The sequence below is a fragment of the Nyctibius grandis genome, chromosome 11 (genome assembly GCF_013368605.1).
Source record: "Nyctibius grandis isolate bNycGra1 chromosome 11, bNycGra1.pri, whole genome shotgun sequence".
Taxonomy (NCBI): domain Eukaryota; kingdom Metazoa; phylum Chordata; class Aves; order Nyctibiiformes; family Nyctibiidae; genus Nyctibius; species Nyctibius grandis.
In genome coordinates, this window is record NC_090668.1 from 5,093,878 (window position 1) to 5,112,138 (window position 18,261).

At 58.7% G+C, this 18,261-nt stretch overlaps 2 protein-coding genes across 2 annotated transcripts; one reads left to right on the forward strand and one right to left on the reverse strand.

Annotated features, from left to right (window-relative positions):
* Positions 1 to 1,451: 1,451 nt before the first annotated feature.
* LOC137668921 (uncharacterized) lies at positions 1,452 to 7,395 on the reverse strand. The gene is made up of 10 exons (XM_068410733.1): positions 7,378 to 7,395; positions 6,627 to 6,644; positions 6,151 to 6,366; positions 5,852 to 6,046; positions 3,834 to 4,010; positions 3,540 to 3,554; positions 3,224 to 3,425; positions 2,886 to 3,118; positions 2,691 to 2,732; positions 1,452 to 1,777 (listed from the first exon to the last, which is right to left on the reverse strand). Exons 1-10 carry the CDS (start codon positions 7,393 to 7,395, stop codon positions 1,757 to 1,759), a joined length of 1,137 nt encoding a protein of 378 aa, XP_068266834.1. The 3' UTR covers positions 1,452 to 1,756.
* A 4,799-nt stretch (positions 7,396 to 12,194) lies between these two features.
* On the forward strand, positions 12,195 to 15,714 carry NR2E3 (nuclear receptor subfamily 2 group E member 3). The gene is made up of 8 exons (XM_068410523.1): positions 12,195 to 12,252; positions 13,437 to 13,587; positions 14,165 to 14,268; positions 14,356 to 14,610; positions 14,696 to 14,877; positions 15,091 to 15,322; positions 15,399 to 15,504; positions 15,582 to 15,714. The coding sequence occupies exons 1-8, from the start codon at positions 12,195 to 12,197 to the stop codon at positions 15,712 to 15,714; spliced, it is 1,221 nt and encodes a 406-aa protein (XP_068266624.1).
* Positions 15,715 to 18,261: the final 2,547 nt, after the last annotated feature.

Here is an 18,261-nt window from a genome sequence, read left to right on the forward strand (position 1 = left end):
GAAAAACCCGGATGTTATTTTCCACTTCATACAGCTGGAGTTAATTTGCTAATTCCATCTGAAATGTTGAGTTTGGGAACGGAGGGAGGCTGGTGTTGGTCCTGCGGACTCACAGATCTGTAGCACCCAGGTTGCAACAGTCCCTCAGCCCACTACCATGGCTGGTGCGGCCCATGGGGAGCCCCAAGACCTTGGGAGAGACCCCCAAAAAGCCCATCCCAGCAGGCTCCTAGTAGAAACTGTGACCCCATGGAGAGGAGACCACACTGGAGCAGTTTGTGAAGAATTGCAGCCCGTGGGAAGGACCCACGCTGGAGAAGTTGGTGGACGACTGTCTCCCCACGTTGGAGCAGGGGAAGAGAGCGAGGAGGAAGGAGCAGCAGAGCCATGTGATGAACTGACCACAACCCCCATTCCCCATCCTCCTGTGCTGCTTGGGGCGAGGAGGTGGAGAAACTGGGAATGAAGATGAGACCAGGAAGAAGCGGTGGGGGGAAGGTGTTTTAAGATCTGTTCTTATTTCTCATTACCCTCCTCTGATTTGATTTGCAATAAATGAAATTAATTTCCTCGAGTCGAGCCTGTTTTGCCCGTGATGGTAATTGCTCAGTGATGTCCCCCTGTCCTTAGCTCGACCCACGAGCCTTTTGTTATATTTTTCTCCCTCTGCCCAGTTGAAGAGGGGGAGTGATAAAGCGGCTGGGTGGGCACCTGGCAGCAGGCCAAGGTCACCCTACCACAATTATATTATCGTGTATGTTGTCTGATATGTGATATACATATATATATATGGATGAGATACATTATCAGAGAGTCACAGACTGGTTTGGGTTGGAAGGGACCTTAAAGATCATCCAGTTCCAACTCCCCCGCCACGGGCAGGGACACCTTCCACTAGACCAGGTTGCTCCAAGCCCCCTCCAACCTGGCCTTGAACACTGCCAGGGAGGGGACAGCCACAGCTTCTCTGGGCAACCTGGGCCAGGGTCTCACCACCCTCACAGCAAAGAATTTCTTCCTAATATCTCATCTCAATCTCCCCTCTTTCAGTTTAAAACCGTTCCCCCTTGTCCCATCACTCCATGCCCTTGTAAAAAGTCCCTCTCCAGCTTTCCTGTAGCCCCTTCAGGTACTGGAAGGTGCTAGAAGGTCTCCCCGGAGCCTTCTCTTCTCCATTCTGAACAGCCCCAACTCTCTCAGCCTGTCTCCAGAGCAGAGGGGCTCCAGCCCTCTGAGCATCTCTGTGGCCTCCTCTGGACTTGCTCCAACAGCTCCATGTCCTTCTTCTGTTGGGGCACCAGAGCTGGACGCAGCACTGCAGGGGGGGTCTCACAAAAGCAGAGCAGAGGGGCAGAATCCCCTCATTATATTGTATTTTATTATTTATTCTTATTGTAGATATTATTGTTGTTGTTATTATTCTTCACAGGTAATTATTGATATTGGCAGATATTTCAGTCGTTATTTTTCTTCGCAGCTAACGAGCCCCGAGAGGCTGGTTGTCAGCTGGGCAGCTCGCTCACCCTGTCATGCAGGAGTGAGGCAGTGAGGGAAAAACGGGCACATTTGGGGTAGAAAAATTTAATAAAGCATCTAATTAATGTCTGACAATTCAGCTCTGGCAAACAGAAAGCAGCCCCTCCTGGAGAAAAGGTCCTTCCGTGGGGAAAGGCACGGGAGTGCGCAGGGCGACGCTGAGGCTCCTCCGTGGGTCGAGGGGTGACCGTTCACGAGGGAACATGGTGGCCGCCACCCCTCACACCATCTGGTTGCTCCTCTGCAACGCCAGGGTGGGTGGGCTGCAGGTAGCCTGGAAAGGGGGGGACGGTCCCCCGACCCCCTGCCCTGCCCTTCCCACCCCGTGCAGCTGGGTTCCCCACCAGCGCTGGCAGCTGGAGCCCAGCCCCCCCTGGGGACCCCAAAGACTTCCTGGGACTCCAGCCCACTTAGGACACCCTGCAGCCCTCCCAGAGACCCCAGCCCCTTTTGGGGACTCCAGCCCCTTTTAGGGACCCCAGCCCTTCTGGGGACCCAGCCCTCCCAGCCCCCACAGCCCTCTTAGGGACCCCATCCCTCTTTGAGGACCCCATCCCTCTTTGGGAACCCCATCCCTCCTGGGGATGCCACAGCCCTCCTGGGGATCCCACAGCCCTCCTGGGAATGCCAGCCCTGCTTGGGTCTCAGACCTCCCTGGGGACCCCACAGCTCTCCTGGGGACCCTGAAGCCCTCCCGGAGACCCCACAGTCCTCCCAGGGGAACCCATCCCTCTTCGATGACCCAACCTTACTGGTGACTCAGCCCTCCCTTGTACTCCAGAGCTCTCCTGGGGACCCAGCCAACCCGGGGACCCCAGCCCTCCTTGGGACACCACAGTCCTCCCGTGCACCTGAAAACCCTGGGGTCCCCAGGCCTCTTTGGAGACCCCCAACCCTCTTGGAGAAACTGCAGTCCCCCCCAGGTACCCCAACCCTCTTGGGGATCCCAGCCCTCCCAGTCACCCCAGCCTTCCAAAGGACTCCAGTCCTCATGGGGAGCCCAACTCTCCCGAAGATCCCAGCCCACTTGGGGACCTTGCATCTCTCCCAGGGACCCCAGCACTCCTGGAGCCACCAGCCCTCTTTGGGGACCCCACAGTCTTCCCGGGGACACCACAGCCCTGCCAGGGAGGGCTGACACTAGGGATACTCACGGCCCCACCACCACAGCTGCCATCTTCTTTTTTGATTTCCACCTGCAAGAGAAAGCTGTCCATGTGTGGGGGGTTCGGCTGTCCCCACCACCCATGAGCCAGCCCCAGGGAAATCAGGTCAGGATGCAAACGCAGGGCAGGGTGTGGGTGCAGGAGCCGTCCTACCGTGGCCGTGACACCCAGCTCTGTGCTCACCAGTTCCATGTAGAAGTCCACCAAGCCCAGGAGGTAGAGGGCAAAGTGGATGCAGTTGTTTTTGCCCAAGTGATATTGAGCTTCGCAGTTCATCACCTCCCTGACTTTCATGTAGAAGTCATTGAGGTCGACCTTGTCTTTTTTTCGGTAAATCAGGCATTTCCCCCTTTCTTTTTTCATAGCTCTGAAGCCTTCCTTGATGATCCGACCATGGCTCCCCCGCTTGCTCCCGTCTGGAAAACCAAGAAATGCCCATCGCCCCGGCCCAGCCACCAGGCCGCCAGCCATCTCTTGGCCACCGGCACTTCCTGAACGTGAGCAGGGTGTCGGGTACTTACTCTGGAAGTGTATGACCTCTCCATCCCCGCAGTAGACGGCCGCATGTAAGAAACTGATGCAGGATTGGCCAGAGCTGGATCCCAAGGGGAAGAGCAAGATGTCCCCAGGCTGCAAAGTGTTCTCTGGAACCTTCTCGAAGACCTTCCCACGCCTGGGGATGCTTTTGCACAGCAGAAACTCGGTCACCACACATTGCCTCTGCTAACCACACCAGGGAGGGAAGGTGAGGAGGCAACAGAACCAGCCCCATTGCCCCTCAGCGTCCTCCCATATCCCCCACGCTGGCGGTGGAGGTCTCACCAAGCTCCTACTTACAGAGCTGCTCGACATCTGCAAGGAGAAAGGAAGAGAAACTGGGTGTTAGTGCGGTGCTCGTGCCATCCTGCCCGTGCCTGGAGTGCTGGGTCCCACCCTGCCATCACACCCTGCCCGTGGTGGCTCCTGCCAGGCGCAAAGGCTTGGCTCAGGCAAAAGTTACCCGTCTTCCCAACTTCTTTGAGCTGGAGACACACCAGGACAAGCCCCACTCGTAATTCCCCTTCCTGTCCCGGGGTGATGGCAGCACGGGCAGCTGCCTGCAATGGGATGTGGAGATGGGAACATCCTTACCGGGCTGCTGCTGCTTCTTCCCGTTGTTCTTTCTGGGACGGAGCCAGCGACAGAGCTGGGCTGCTGGCAGCTCCACGAAGGGCTGTGGGAAATGAGGCTGGGATGGGTGGGTCGGCAGGCACTGGGGCCACACCAGCCCTCACATCCTTCCTGATGCACGTCAGAGACAGAGAAAGGCTGAAAGCAAAACCAAAATGCAACAGAAACTCCAGAAAAACCCGGATGTTTTTTTCCACTTCATACAGCTGGAGTTAATTTGCTAATTCTATCTGAAATGTTGAGTTTGGGAACAGAGGGAGGCAGCACGGGAGACCCTGGAAATGCTCTTGAGTCAAAGGAGCTGCAGGACATCTCCAAGTGTCACGCAGCAACCTCCCACATGCCTCCGAGAGAACTTCCTCCAGCCCCAGCCTGATCAGGCTTCTCATTTTTTTTGCTCCCTTCCCCTTAGAAGCGACAGGGACATTTCCCCCTCACTGAGGAATGAAACTTCCCCTCTGGTGGGAGCGAAGCCTCCCAGAAACTTTCCTGTGAGTGTGGAAACTGCAAGAGTCCCTGAAAAAATCCCAGAGAGAGACCCAAAGTAGCTCTAAATAATATCAGTAGAGGACTATTGTCACAGGATCACAGTATGGTTGAGGTTGGAGGCACCTCTAGAGGTCATCTGGTCCAACCTCAACCTAGAGCTCCTTGCCCAGAACCATGTGCAGATGACTGTTGAATACCACTGAGGATGGGGGCTCCAGAACATCCCTGGGTGACCCATGCCAGCGGTTGGTCACCCGCACAGTGAAAAAAGTCTTTCCTGATGTTCAGAGGGAACCTCCTGTGTTTCCGTTCATGCCCATTGCCTCTGGTCCCGGCACTGGGCACCACCGAGAAGAGCCTGACTCCATCTTTCCTCCCCCATCAGGTATAGATACACACTGGTAAGATCCCCCTGAGCCTTTTCTTCTCCAGGTTAAACAGCCCCAGCTTGCTCAGCTTCTCTACACATGAGAGATGCTCCAGACCCTTGGTGGCCCATTGTTGGTCTCCCTCCAGTTTGTCCATGTCTCTCTTGTACTGGGGAGCCCAGCACAGGACCCAGTGCTCCAGGGGTGGCCTCACCAGTGCTGAGCAGAGGGCAAGGATCACCACCTTTGGCCTGCTGGCAACATTCCTCCTACTGCAGCCCGAGATGCTGTTGGCCTTCACTGTGCCCCAAGGGCACATCGCCGGCTCCTGGTCAACTTAGAGTCCCCCAGGACCCCCAGGGCCTTTTCTGCCAAGCTGCTTTCCAGCTGGTCACACCTCCCCAGCATGTCCTGGTGCCTGGGCTTGTTCCTCTGCAGGGCCAGGACTTTGCACCTTCTCCTTATTGAACTTCATGAGGGTCCTGTTGGCCCATTTCTCCAGCCTGTCCAGGTCCCTCTGGGTGCTAGCACATCAGCCACCCCTCCCAATGTGGTGTCAGCAGCAGACTCGCTGAGGGAACACTCTGCCCTGTCATGTGGACTAGTAATGAAGATGTTGACCAGGACTGGACCCAGTATTGACCCCTGGGGTACACCACCTGTGACAGGCCTCCGACCAGACCTGGTCCACCTGTTTGGCCAATTTTCAGCCCAGCAGCCCAGGGGATATTGATTTTGATGCTCAAAATCAAAGGCCAGAAATGAAAGACGAATCTGTTTGTCTCGGGAGGCCACAGGGAGCAAAGAGCGGCAAAGAGATGTGCTGAGGTGGGACATCGCTCACTGGCAGCTTCTGGGAAAAGGAAAGCAAAGGTGAAAAAGCCCCACAAATTGAATAGGTTTGTCACAGGGTCTCCATGCAACCATTTATTGCCACACAAGAGGGATGCCAAAGTCACCGGCGCAACACGGGTCCCCTGGCGAAGGGTGCTCCAGCCCCACGCATCCCTCAGGCACGTCACAACCTCCATCACTGCAGCCCTGGGGACACCTGGGAGAGATGGGCAGTGGTGACGCTCATCTGGAGCGGGTGTCGGGGTCCCCCGGGGCGGTGGCACCCACCATGGCACCGGTGAGCTGGCCCAGCCCCAGCAGGTTGAGGGCGAAGTGGACGCAGTTGCAGGTGACGGCGTCGTACTCCACCGTCTGGTCCATGGCTGCCCGGATCCGCCGCTGCAGGGCGGCTGCATCCAGCCCTCCCCTCCTCCGCAGCACCTTGGCCGGACCCCGCGTCCGCAGGAGGTGGTTCTTGCCGTGCTTGGCCACGATCCCCGATGGGGACATCCCCAAGCTGCCTGCAAGGTGAAGAGGATGCTGTACCCTGCGTCCCTTCCATGGGGACATCTCCACATCGTGACCACCTTCTGCAGCTCACCTTCCAGGTGGATGATCTCCCCATCACCGCAGTAGACACCGGCGTGGGCGCCCCACCAGCCTGGCCCCCCCGAGGCCAGTGGGAAGAGGAAGAGGTCCCCGGGCTGGGGCTCAGCCACCCCATCATGGACCACGTCGAAGTGCTGGCCCAGCAGCCCCTCGCAGAGGAAGAACGCTGCCGTGCTCGCTGCCCCGGCCACCGCCTGGGGACCCAGCTGTGTTTCAGGGCCACCGGTGCCCCAGGGACAGCAGCAGTGTCACCAACCCGCTGGCTCATCCCCCATCCCCGGTGGCTTGGGAACAGCTTGGGTCTCCATGGGTGGGGTAACCCTCTGAGAAGGGGCCATCATGGGTGCTGAGCACCCATGGGTGCTGAGGAAAAGGCAGGGCGTGCCGGATTTGGTCCTGTTGAGCCAGGGGTAGGACAGGTGTTGTGGGGCACAGAGGGGACACTGGCACTTACCTGCCTGGAGCTGCTCACCTGGAGGGACAAACACCCGTTGTCAGCCCCAGTGGTGCTGGGGAGATGGGACCCAGGGCACCAGTGTCATGGCACAGCCCCTGGCTGCACTGCTGCCATCCCCTACCCAAGCCCCTGGCTGGGTGCCCGTGCCAGCACCCCCAAACCTGTCTCACCCAGGAGCCCAGCCAGCGCCGGGGCTGGAGGAACGGCCCGTCTGGGTCTTGCAGGGCCTGCACCAGGGTGCTCACCTGTGGGGAAAGGGGGCACAGCGAACCTGGGAACTCTGCTGACACCCATTCCCTGCTGGCACCCATTCCTACTAGCACCCATCCCCTGGTAGCACCCATCCCCTGCTGGCACCCACCCCTGGCAGCACCCATCCCCTGCTGGCACCCAACCCTGGTAGCACCCACCCCTACTGACACAAAACCCTGATAGCAACCACCCCTGCTATCACCAACCCCTGCTAGCACCCACCCCTGCTAGCACCCACTCTTGCCAGCACCCACCCCTGCTGGCAACCACCCCTACTAGCACCCACACATTATAGCACCCACCCTTGCCAGCACCCACCCCTGCTAGCACCCATCCCCAGCCCACAGCAGCCTCCCAGGACCCCCCAGCCCCTCCCTGCACCCCCAGACTCAGCAGTGGGCAGGTCCCAGCCGCGGGGACCGTGGGCACCACGTGCCACAGCAAAGGGGTGGGTCCATCCAGGTGCAGGTGCCCTTCTCACTGGCTGCCCCATTACCTGGGTGAGGAGGTTCATCTGCAAGGAGAAAACATGATGTCCAGAGAGCTGGGGACACAAGGCCATGCCCAGCCCCTCCTTGGCAACCTCTCTGTCCCCAAATGGTTGTGGTGCCACATCGCCTTGCCGAAACACAAGCCATGGCCTCAGGCACCGCGCCAGCCCTGGCGCTTGTGCCGTGCCTGGCTCCCTTGCCTTGGGGACGCCTCTGAGGTCCCCTTGCCTCACCGTGGTCCCCAACCAGCTGCTGCTCCAAAGGTGTCCGCGGGGCAGGACTTCAGCCCGCCCCAGCGAGCGCCGTGGTGGCTCTTGGCAGGGACACATGCCCAGGAATGTGCCCAGACCACACCGACCGGCCCCACCATGGCACGGAGCCCATCCCGCGGGGCCAGTCCCAGGGGGACAAACTCAACCTGGTGTGACATTTCATCAATGAACCCCTCGGGTGACGCCAAAGGAGTCGTGAAACGGCCCCATGGCCATGATGCACCAATAGCCAGCAGCCACCGGGCTGATGCCAGAACACCTCTTGGTGCCAAAACACCTCTTGCCCTGAAGGTGGCCCAAGGGACAGCCACCAGCCTGTCTCCAACCCGGTGTCCCTGGGGTGGTGTGTGCCCAGGGTCAGCTCCAGAGCCACATTAAACTTTAATCCTTGTGCCAGGGGTCAGCGAAAGCTTTGGCAGGGCTTGGGCAGGTGACTTGGGAGCTGTCACCTTCTGTCATCGGGCAACCTCCACAGCATCATTTGTCACAGAGCCTCCAATAAACAAGAGCTAATTACAGCTGAAACCCGAGCCTGGCCTGGACACAGCTCAGTGCCACTTTAACCCTTCCCAGACACCTACAGTCCCACAGCCATGAATATCTGTACCCTCCCAGATATTCAGGTCTTCTTCTGGCTGTTCTTGTTCCCTCCTCATCCCCACCATCCTCTCCTGGTCCCCATTGTCCCGTCCTGATGTACCCTCCAGTTCTCACCACCCACTTCTGGTCCCTAGTGTCCCCTCAGTCTCCACCGTCCCCTCCTGGTCCTCGCTAGCTGCTCCTGGGCTCCATCATCATCTCCTGGTCCTCATCATCCCCCTAGGTTCCCTTGGCCCCTCTTTGTCACCATTGTCCCCTTCTGGTCCCCATCATCCCATCCCAGTCCTCACTATCCCCTCATGATCCCCATCCACCCCTATTGCATCCACTGCCCCCTCCTGATCCCCATCAAACCCTCCTGGTCCCCATGTGGTCTCTATTGTCCTAGTGTAGTCTCCATCATCCCCTCCTGGTCCCTGCCATTACCTCCTGCTCTCCACCATCCATCATTGTCTCCTGGTCACCACCAAAACACCCAGGTTCCCATTGTTCACTCCTGATCCTCATCGTTCACTCCTGATCCTCATCATCCCCTCCCAGTCCCCATCACCTCCTGGTCCCCATCATCTCCTCCTAGTGTCCATCAATCCCTCCTGGTGAGCACCATCTCCTCTTGGTCCTCTCCATCCCCTCCTAGCTCCCAATCATCCCATTCTCATCTCCATCATCTCCTCCTGGTTGCCAATCATTCTGTCCTGGTCTCCACCATCTCCTCCTGGTCTCCGTCACTTCCTCCTGATTCTTGATGTCCCCTCCTGGTTCTCATCATCTCCCCTTTGTCCCCATCAGCTCCTCCTGGTCTCCATCACTCCCTCCTGGTCCCCACCATCTCCCCTTGATCCCTATTGTCTCCTCTTGGTCCCCACCATCCGCTCCTGATCCTTGTTGTCCCCTCTTGGTGCCCACCATCTCTCCTTGGTCCCCATCATCTGCTCCTGGTCCCCACCATCTCCCCTTGATCCCTGTTGTCTTCTCCTGCTTCCCACCATCCCTTCCTGATCCCCACTACCCCCTCCTGGACCCCACCATCTCCCCTTGGTCTCCATTGTCTCCTCCTGGTGCCCACCTTCCCCTCTTTGTCCCCACTGTGCCCTCCTGTTCCCCACCACTCTGTGCCACCACCAGCAGGAGTGGGGCTCCCAGGACAGTGGTGCCTCCCCGGGTCACCCGATGTCCCCAACTGAGCTGTCCCCTGGCCAGGGCGCATCTACCAGCTCCCCGTGGCCAGTGGGATTAGGGCGGCTGGAGCCTTGGGGCTGCTCCGGACCACAGATTTCAAGCCCATCGCCAGCACCTTTGGGTAATTAGTAAATTAGTAATTAAATGCTCTCTGCCTGCTGCGGGGGGAAGGGGGGCAGATCCCGAGGTTTTAGGCTGGGTAATCCCGTGGCATCTGCCCCAGCGTCTGTCACCGAGCCGAGTCACGACCCCGCTGCGGGCTTTAACGTTTGCTCCTTCACTCCCACCCCGCTGCCCACAGCCCCTCGGCCGTGGCGTCGGGCCCGCTCAGGACGCTGCCCCAGAACGGGCCGCGTCGAGCTCCCCCAGTGCCTGCGTTGGGTGCTCGGCTGCGGGAGGGGGTCGGGGTGCCCCTGGGGACAGCACCCAGCTGGGTGTGACGGAGAAACGGGGCGGCAAACCATATTTTTGTGATTATTGGCTTTCCTGGGCGCGCTGGTGATTGGCCGGCAGCAGATGGTTGTCCCGGCTAATCCCCCTCCCAAATCCCCGCTCCCGAGCTGGCTTTTACCCGCCGGCGAGGAGGGGACGGGCAAATTAGCCGACTCAGCGTGTATCACCACGCTGGCCGCTCCCTGGCATCACCCCGCGTCACCTGTGGGTGGGCTGGCACCCCGGGGGGGCAGGTGCTCCTGGCACCCCTGCATCGGGCACCGGGGTGGAGGGGTTGTTTCACCCATGGGTGAAGCTCTGCTGAAGGGTCTGGAGGCACCTAAGCTGCGGGCAAGGGACGGGCAGGGCGAGGTGACAGCTTGCTCCTGCCGCATTAGCCCAGCGTCATAATTCTGCCCAGGGAGGAGGGTGGCCGCTGCCGCAGATGGCGGCTGTCAGAGATCTGGGTCAGGGCGGGGGCCGGGTGCTGGGTTGGGGGGCTGTGGGGTGGGATGGGTCACCTCGAGGGGGACAGGGGTGGTCCCGGGGGTGGAGGGGTGCTGCAGGCAGGAGGGGGATGGAGCTGTGCTCCAGACAAGGATGGAGCGACGCTGTGGGCAGGGGTGGTGGAGCCATGTGGTGGGCAGAGGAGGATAGAGTGATGGTGCGGGCAGAAGAGGATGGAGTGATGGTGCAGGCAGGGGAATGTGGAGCAATGGTGCAGGCAGGGGAATGTGGAGCGATGGTGCAGGCAGGGGAACGTGGAGCAATGATGCAGGCAGGGGTGGTGGAGCTGTGCTACAGACAGGCAAGATGGTGGAGATATGCTGGAGGAGGGGAGGTTGGAGCAATGCTGCAGGCAAGGGTGATGGAGCTGTGGGCGTCCCAGAGAAGTGTCACAGTAGGGGACCATGGGGGCACAGGAGAAGGGCCAGGGAGCATGGGCATCCAGGAGAAGGTTGTGGCTGGGGACCACAAGCATCCCGCAGAAGGGCCACAGCTGGGGACCCTGGGGATCCTGGAGAAGGACCATGATGAGGACCATGGGCATCATGAAGGGTGTTGGGGTTGGGGACTGCAGGCATCCTGGCCCAGGGAAGGACCATGGTGGGGACCCTCAGCATCTTGGAGAAGGGTGATAGCTGAGGACCCCGGGCATCCAGGAGAAGGACCACGATGGGGACCCCAGCCATCCTAGAGAAGGACTGTGATGGGGACCCCAGCCATCCTAGAGAAGGACTGTGATGGGGATCCCAGGTATCTTGGAGAAGAGCACGATGAGGACCCCAGCCATCCTGGAGAAGGACTGTGATGGGACCCCCCCCCCAGCCCCCAGATCCACGGGTGTCACTGCTGCCAGCCCTCAGCAGGGACCCACTGCCAGCACCCGTCCCCTGGGACACCTCCGCAGGGGCCACAGACAGCAGCAACACCCCGGGATCACAGGCTGAGCCCTTTCCTGGAGGGACACGAGGGGCTGGGGCCCCTTGGCCACAGCCTGGCCCATCCCTGGGGACAGCTTGGGCCGAGTGACAGTGGCCACCCAGCATCCCCCTGAGCCGGGCGGGGGGGGTTTAGCGGCTAAAGCCCTCAAATCCCAAATTGTGCTGCCCTGTCACCGCGAGGGTTTAGTGGCGGTTGCGTAACCCCGGGGCCACCTGGCCCCCACCCGCTGCCGTGTCAGCACCCCCGGCCTCATGCAGCCCCCGCATCCCCCTGGGAGGGGAAACTGAGGCACTGGGCGGGGGCCCACGGAGCATCACCCTTCCCCTCACCATCAGGGCCGGTAATTAATTACCTGGGGGCAGGGAAATGACCCCCCTTAATTACCACTTTTCGTTATTCCCCTCTAACCGCCTTAGCGAAGGGCTTATGTGCTTACAGGGTCCCAGGGAGGTGGGGGGGGACACACACCTACGGGGGTCCCCACCCCAAGCCCCATCTCCCACCTCGGCCGCAATCTCGGCCTCGCCGGGCGGAGGGAGCGCCCGCGGTGGCCCGGTGACACCTCCACGGTGGCCCGCGGTGGTGCGCGGCAGGGGTGGCTTGGGTGTCGCGGGGTTTAGGGTTACAGGGCTGGGGCTCAGCACCTTTTTAATTCTTCATCGCGTGGCTGATTGATCCTCCTCCCCCCCCAGCTCCCCGCGCAGACACTAAAGATTAAGAGGGTGACAAAGAGGCGGGTGCTTACACAGCGCCCGCCGCTAAGCTGCCTTGAAGAGAGCAAGGCGAGAGCCCCGCGGGCCCCAGAGCTGCCGGAGCACCCACCGCCTCGCCAGCCCCTGCGGCACCCACCGCGGCGGCACCCCGAGGGAGAGGTCAGCACCGCGGGGTACGGGATGGCCGCGTCGCCGGCGGGGTCGGTGGTGAGCGCTGGGCTGGATGACAGCCCTACAGGTAAGAGGTGGTGGTCTGCTGGAGTGGGTGCGACACAGTGGGGCTGCGGTGGCCGGTGGGGGGTCTTTCTTCAGGATGGCTGGGGTTCCCATCATGGGCCTTCTCCAAGATAGCCAGGGTCCCCATCACGGTCCTTGTCCAAGACACCATGGAGTCCCATCCTGGTCCTTCTCCAGGATGGCTGGAGTCCTCATCATGCTCCTTCTCCAAGATACCTGGGGTCCTCATCACAGTCCTTCTCCAGGATACCTGGGATCCCCATCACAGTGCTTCTCTAGGATGGCTGGGGTCCCCATCATGGTCATTCTTCAAGACTCCTGGGGTCCCCATTGTAGTCCTTCACCAGGATGGTGGGGTCCGCATCACAGTCCTTATCTGGGATACTTGGGGTCCTCATCATGGTTTTTCTCCAAGATGCTGTGGGTCCCCATCGTGGTCCTTCTCCTGGATGCCCGGGGTCCTCAGCCATCACCCTTCTCCAAGATGCTGAGGTTCCCCATTGTGGTCCTTCTCCTGGATGCCCGGGGTCCTCAGCCATCACCCTTCTCCAAGATGCTGAGGGTCCCCATTGTGGTCCTTCCCTGGGCCAGGATGCCTGCAGTCCCCAACCCCAACACCCTCCGTGATGCCCATGGTCCTCATCAGGGTCCTTCTCCAGGATCCCCAGGGTCCCCAGCTGTGGCCCTTCTGCAGGATGCCTGCAGTCCCCAGCCACAACCCTCTCCTGGATGCCGATGGTCCCCGGCCCTTCTCCTGTGCCCCCGTGGTCCCCTACTGTGACACTTCTCTGGGATGCCCACAGCCCCTTGATGGGATGCCCAGTGCCTCCAGCTGTGACCCTTCTCCAGGACACCTCTGGTTCCTGGTTGTGGCCCTTCTCTGGGATGCCTGGCGTCCCCTCACCGGGACACCTGGTGTCCCCATCCCTAGGGACAACATTTCATCCCCTTCTAAAAGTCCCATGAGAGCTCATCCCACAGCACCCCAGGCGCTGGGGCGTGGGGAGATACTGAACCCCGTGTGCAATTCCTGGAGTCCCCGAGATGTCCCCATCCATGTCCCTGGGCTGGACCAGCATAGGTGGAAACCACCCCATCGTCAGCGTACTGGGAGGACTGGTGGGAGGGATGAGGGACATCGGGGTGTCCCAAGTCACCCCAGATGTGGTGGCTCCGCTCCCGCAGGGCTGAGCCCGGCCCCCGGCAAGGCGCTGAGCCCCGTGCTGCTGTGCAAGGTGTGTGGGGACACCAGCAGCGGGAAGCACTACGGCATCTACGCCTGCAACGGCTGCAGCGGCTTCTTCAAGCGCAGCGTCCGCAGGAAGCTCATCTACAGGTGGGGACGGGGGTGGAGGGTCCCCTGGGGCAGGAACCAGGGAGAATGGGCAGCCGGTGGGGCAGGGACCCCAGGGATGGGCACCCAGCAGGGCAAGGACCCAGGGGATGGGCAAGCAGTTGGGCAGGGACCCAGGGGGAACGACACCCGGTGGGACAGGGACCCCCAGGGACAGGCACCCAGTGGGGCAGGGACTAGGGGAACAGGCACCCACTGGGGTAGGGACCTGTGGGATGCACACCCAGCAGGGCAGGGACCAGGGTACAGGCACCCAATGGGGCAGGGACCTGGGGAGGGGTGGTCCAGGGCACCCATGGGGGCAGGACACCCATCAAAGCAGGGCATTCAGGGGGACAGTACTCCCATGGAGGGGACAGGGCACCCACTGGTGACAGGGTGCCCACTGGGGCAGGGCACCTGTTGGGTGGAGGACACCCATTGAGGGCGGACAAGACACCCAACAGGGACAAAGCACCCCCAGAACCACCCATGGGGGTAGGACACCCCTGGGGGACAGGATCCCCCAGGGACAGAGGCCACCCCAGGGGCTGCAGCCAGGTGCCACCTCTCCGCCCAGGTGCCAGGCAGGGACGGGGCTGTGCCCGGTGGACAAGGCGCACCGCAACCAGTGCCAGGCCTGCCGGCTGAAGAAGTGCCTGCAAGCTGGCATGAACAAGGACGGTGAGATGGGTGGCAGGGGGACACACGGTGACAGATGGCAGGGGTGACAGTGGAGCAGCCGGTGCTGATGTCACCTTGTCCCCACAGCCGTGCAGAACGAGCGCCAGCCCCGCAGCACGGCCCAGGTCCGGCTGGACAGCATCGAGCTGGACGCCGAGCTGCCCCCTGAGCATGTGGCCACCACCCGTGAGGTCCCCCAGACCCCTTGCCCGGCTCCCCGTGGTCCCGGTGCCACCGTCGCTGTCACCCCGGGTCCCCGAGCACCCACGCCACCCACCAACCATCGCTTCATGGCCAGCCTGATGACGGCCGAGACCTGCGCCAAGCTGGAGCCCGAGGACGGTGGGTGGCCACCGGTGGGGAGGGGATGGGTAGGGGGTTGTCCCCGCAGTGAGGTGACCACAAGCGTTCCCTTCTGTCCCCGCAGCCGATGAGACGGTGGATGTGACGGGCAGCGAGCCGGAGCGGGTGGCTGGCGAGTACCAGGTGGCACCGTACCCAGCGGCCAGCCCAGAAAACGTCTATGAGACCTCTGCGCGGCTCCTCTTCATGGCCGTGAAATGGGCCAAAAACCTGCCCGTCTTCTCCAACCTGCCCTTCCGGGACCAGGTGGGGTTGGGGACCTTCACAGGGCAAGGGGGACCCCAAAAAATGTAGGCAACCAATGGGCTGGGGATGGCTGGAGCATCCCCACAGCATTCACCACAGCGTCTTGGGGTCCCCCCTCAGAAGATGTTCTTCAGCCCAACCAACCGTGGTGGCTTCACGTGCTGGAGGCTTTGGGGGTGACGGAGGTTTTTGGGGCTCCTCCCCTCACCCCAGGTGATCCTGCTGGAGGAAGCGTGGAGCGAGCTGTTCCTGCTCTGTGCCATCCAGTGGTCCATGCCCCTGGAGAGCTGCCCGCTGCTGGCCGTCCCCGAGCCAACCCCCAGCAAGCTGCTGCCGGCCGCCCTGGACGTCCGGGCGCTTCAGGAGACCCTCGGCCGCTTCAAAGCGTTGGCTGTTGACCCCACCGAATTTGCCTGCATGAAGGCTGTGGTGCTCTTCAAACCAGGTGAGAGACTCACCAGCACCCGCCGCTGCCTGTCCCCGTGTCCCCACCTCACCCCATGACCACCTTGTTCCCACAGAGACCCGCGGCCTGAAGGACCCTGAGCAGGTGGAGAACCTGCAGGACCAGTCTCAGGTGATGCTGGGCCAGCACAACCGTTCTCACTACCCCGGGCAGCCCGTCAGGTACCGTTGTCCCCACATCCCCGCGGGTGACACCAGGGGTGAGGACACCTACCCATGGCCACTGCTCTGTCCCCCAGGTTTGGGAAGCTTCTGCTGCTCCTCCCGGCGCTGCGCTTCATCTCCTCCGAGCGCGTGGAGCTGCTCTTCTTCCGCCGGACCATCGGCAACACCCCCATGGAGAAGCTGCTGTGCGACATGTTCAAGAACTGACCCTCACACACACCTCAATGTCACCCGGCTTGTTTGTCACCCTGCGTTGGCACCCTGTCACCCTCACCCTGGGTGTCCCCAACCTGGGATGCTGTGGGGTGTGAAGGTGCCCATGGTCCCATCTCCAGGGTGGTGGCCAGGACCTGGGACATGGGACCAGCTTCACTGGGGACAGCTGATGGCAGGGGGATGTCCCCAAGCAGGTGACACATGCACTGGGAGCATCTCACTGGGGTGGGTGCTTCGATGGGTGCCACTGTCCCAAACCCAGCCTGGAGGAACCCATGGACCCAAGCAAGGCACCCTTGATGTGGCACCAGCACCCACAGGGACCCATTGCCAGTCAAGGGGTGACACCAGCCTGGGGGTGACACTGGCCTGGGGGTGATGGCAGCCTAGGGGTGACACTAGCCCAGTGGTGATGCCAGCCTGGGGTATGACACCAGACCAGGGGTGACATGGGCCTGGGGGTGATGGCAGCCCAGGGTGACACTGGTTGGGGTGATGGCAGCTCAGGGGTGACACCGGCTGAGGATGATGCCATCCTGGGGTTGATGCCAGCCCAGGAGTGACAGTAGCCCAGGGGTGATGCCAGCCTGGGGTATGACATAAGACCAAGGGTTGACACTGGCTGTGGTGACACCAGCCCAGGGGTGACACCAGCCCAGGGGTGACACTGGCTGATGATGCCACCCTGGAGTTGATGCCAACCCAGGGGTGACACTAGCCCAGGGGTGATGCCAGTTCAGGGGTGACACTGGCTGATGATGCCACCCTGGAGTTGATGCCAACCCAGGGGTGACACTAGCCCAGGGGTGATGCCAGTTCAGGGGTGACACTGGCCATCCAGGGGTGATGGCCATCCTGAGGTTGATGCCAGCCCAGGGGTGACACTGGCTAGGGGTGATGCCAGCCCAAGGGTGACACCAGCCTGGTGGTGACACCAGCCCAGGGGTGACACCGGCCAGGGGTGACGCCAGCCTGGTGGTGACACCAGCCCAGGGTGACACTGTCCCAGGGACGATGCCAGACTGGGGGTGACATTGGCTGGGGGTGGTGACCCCAGCCCAGGGGTGACACCACCCCGGCGCCGGCTGTCCCCCCACAGCCACAGCCGCTGCCCCTCGCTCACGGGGTCCCCCCGCCGCGACTCCAGCTCCGTGATCCCGGGGGACACGCGGTGACCGTCCCTTGTCCCCGTGTCCCAGGGGCTCCTGCTCCCCCCCCCCATTTTATACTCCAAATAAAGGGGCTTTTGCAGCCAGGCTCCGGCGCCGCTGACTCGGGGTCCCCGTCCTCGGGGGGGGGACAGCGGGGGGGCACCAGCTGAATATTAATAATCTGAATATTAATAACCTGAATATTAATAAATAAGAGAAAAAGAAATAATCTGGATAGAAATAAATTGAAAAGAAATTATCTGAATATAAAGAGGCTAAATATAAATAGTCTTAATTAAATATAAAATGGAAATTAATATTAAAAATATAAAATTAAATATCAATGGAATATAAAATAAGATTAAAAGAAATAATGTGATTAGAAATCAAATGAAAAGAAATAATCCGAATAGAAATAAATTATCTGATTATAAATAATCTGACTATAAATAATCTGATTAGAAAAAGAAATAATCTGAAATAATCCAAATCCAAATAAATTGAAAATAAAGTATCTGACTATAAATAAGAGAAATATAATCTGAATTAAATAATCTGAATAGAAATAATCTGAATAGAAATAAAATCTAAATAAATAATCTGCAATAATCCAAATCCAAATAAATAGAAAATAAAGCATCTGCCTATAAATTAGAGAAACATAAATAATCAGGTTGGAAATAATCTGAATTAAACAACCTGAATAGAAATAAAATCAAAATAAATAACCTGAAAGAATCTGAACACAAATCAATCGAAAATAAATTATCTGACTACAAATAAGGTTAATATGAAGAATTTGAATTAAATAATTGGGATATAAAAAAGACTAACAGAAATAATGTGATTAGAAGTCAAATGAAAAGAAATAATCTGAATAGAAATAAAATAAAAATAAATTATCTGAGTATAAAAAACCTGACTATAAATAATCTGACTGTAAACTGAATTAAATAATCTGAATAGAAATCAAATTAAAAGAAATAATCTGAAATAATCCAATCCAAATAAACTGAAAACAAAGTGCCTGTAAATAAGAGAAATCTAAATAATCTGATTGGAAATAATCTGAATTAAATAATCTGAGTAGAAATAACCTGAATAGAAATAAAATCAAAATAAATAATCTGAAAGCATCTGAATAAAAATAAATTGAAAATAAATTATCCGAATAGAAATAATTGGAATATAAATAATCTGAATTAAATAATCTGAATAGAAGTAACTGGAATACAAATAATGAGAATTAAAGACTCTTAATAGAAATTAGATTAATAGAAATAATCTGAAAGAACCTGAATACAAATAAATTGAAAGAAAATTATCTGAATACAAATAATCTAAAGAATTTGAATTAAATAATTGGGATATAAATAAGACTAACAGA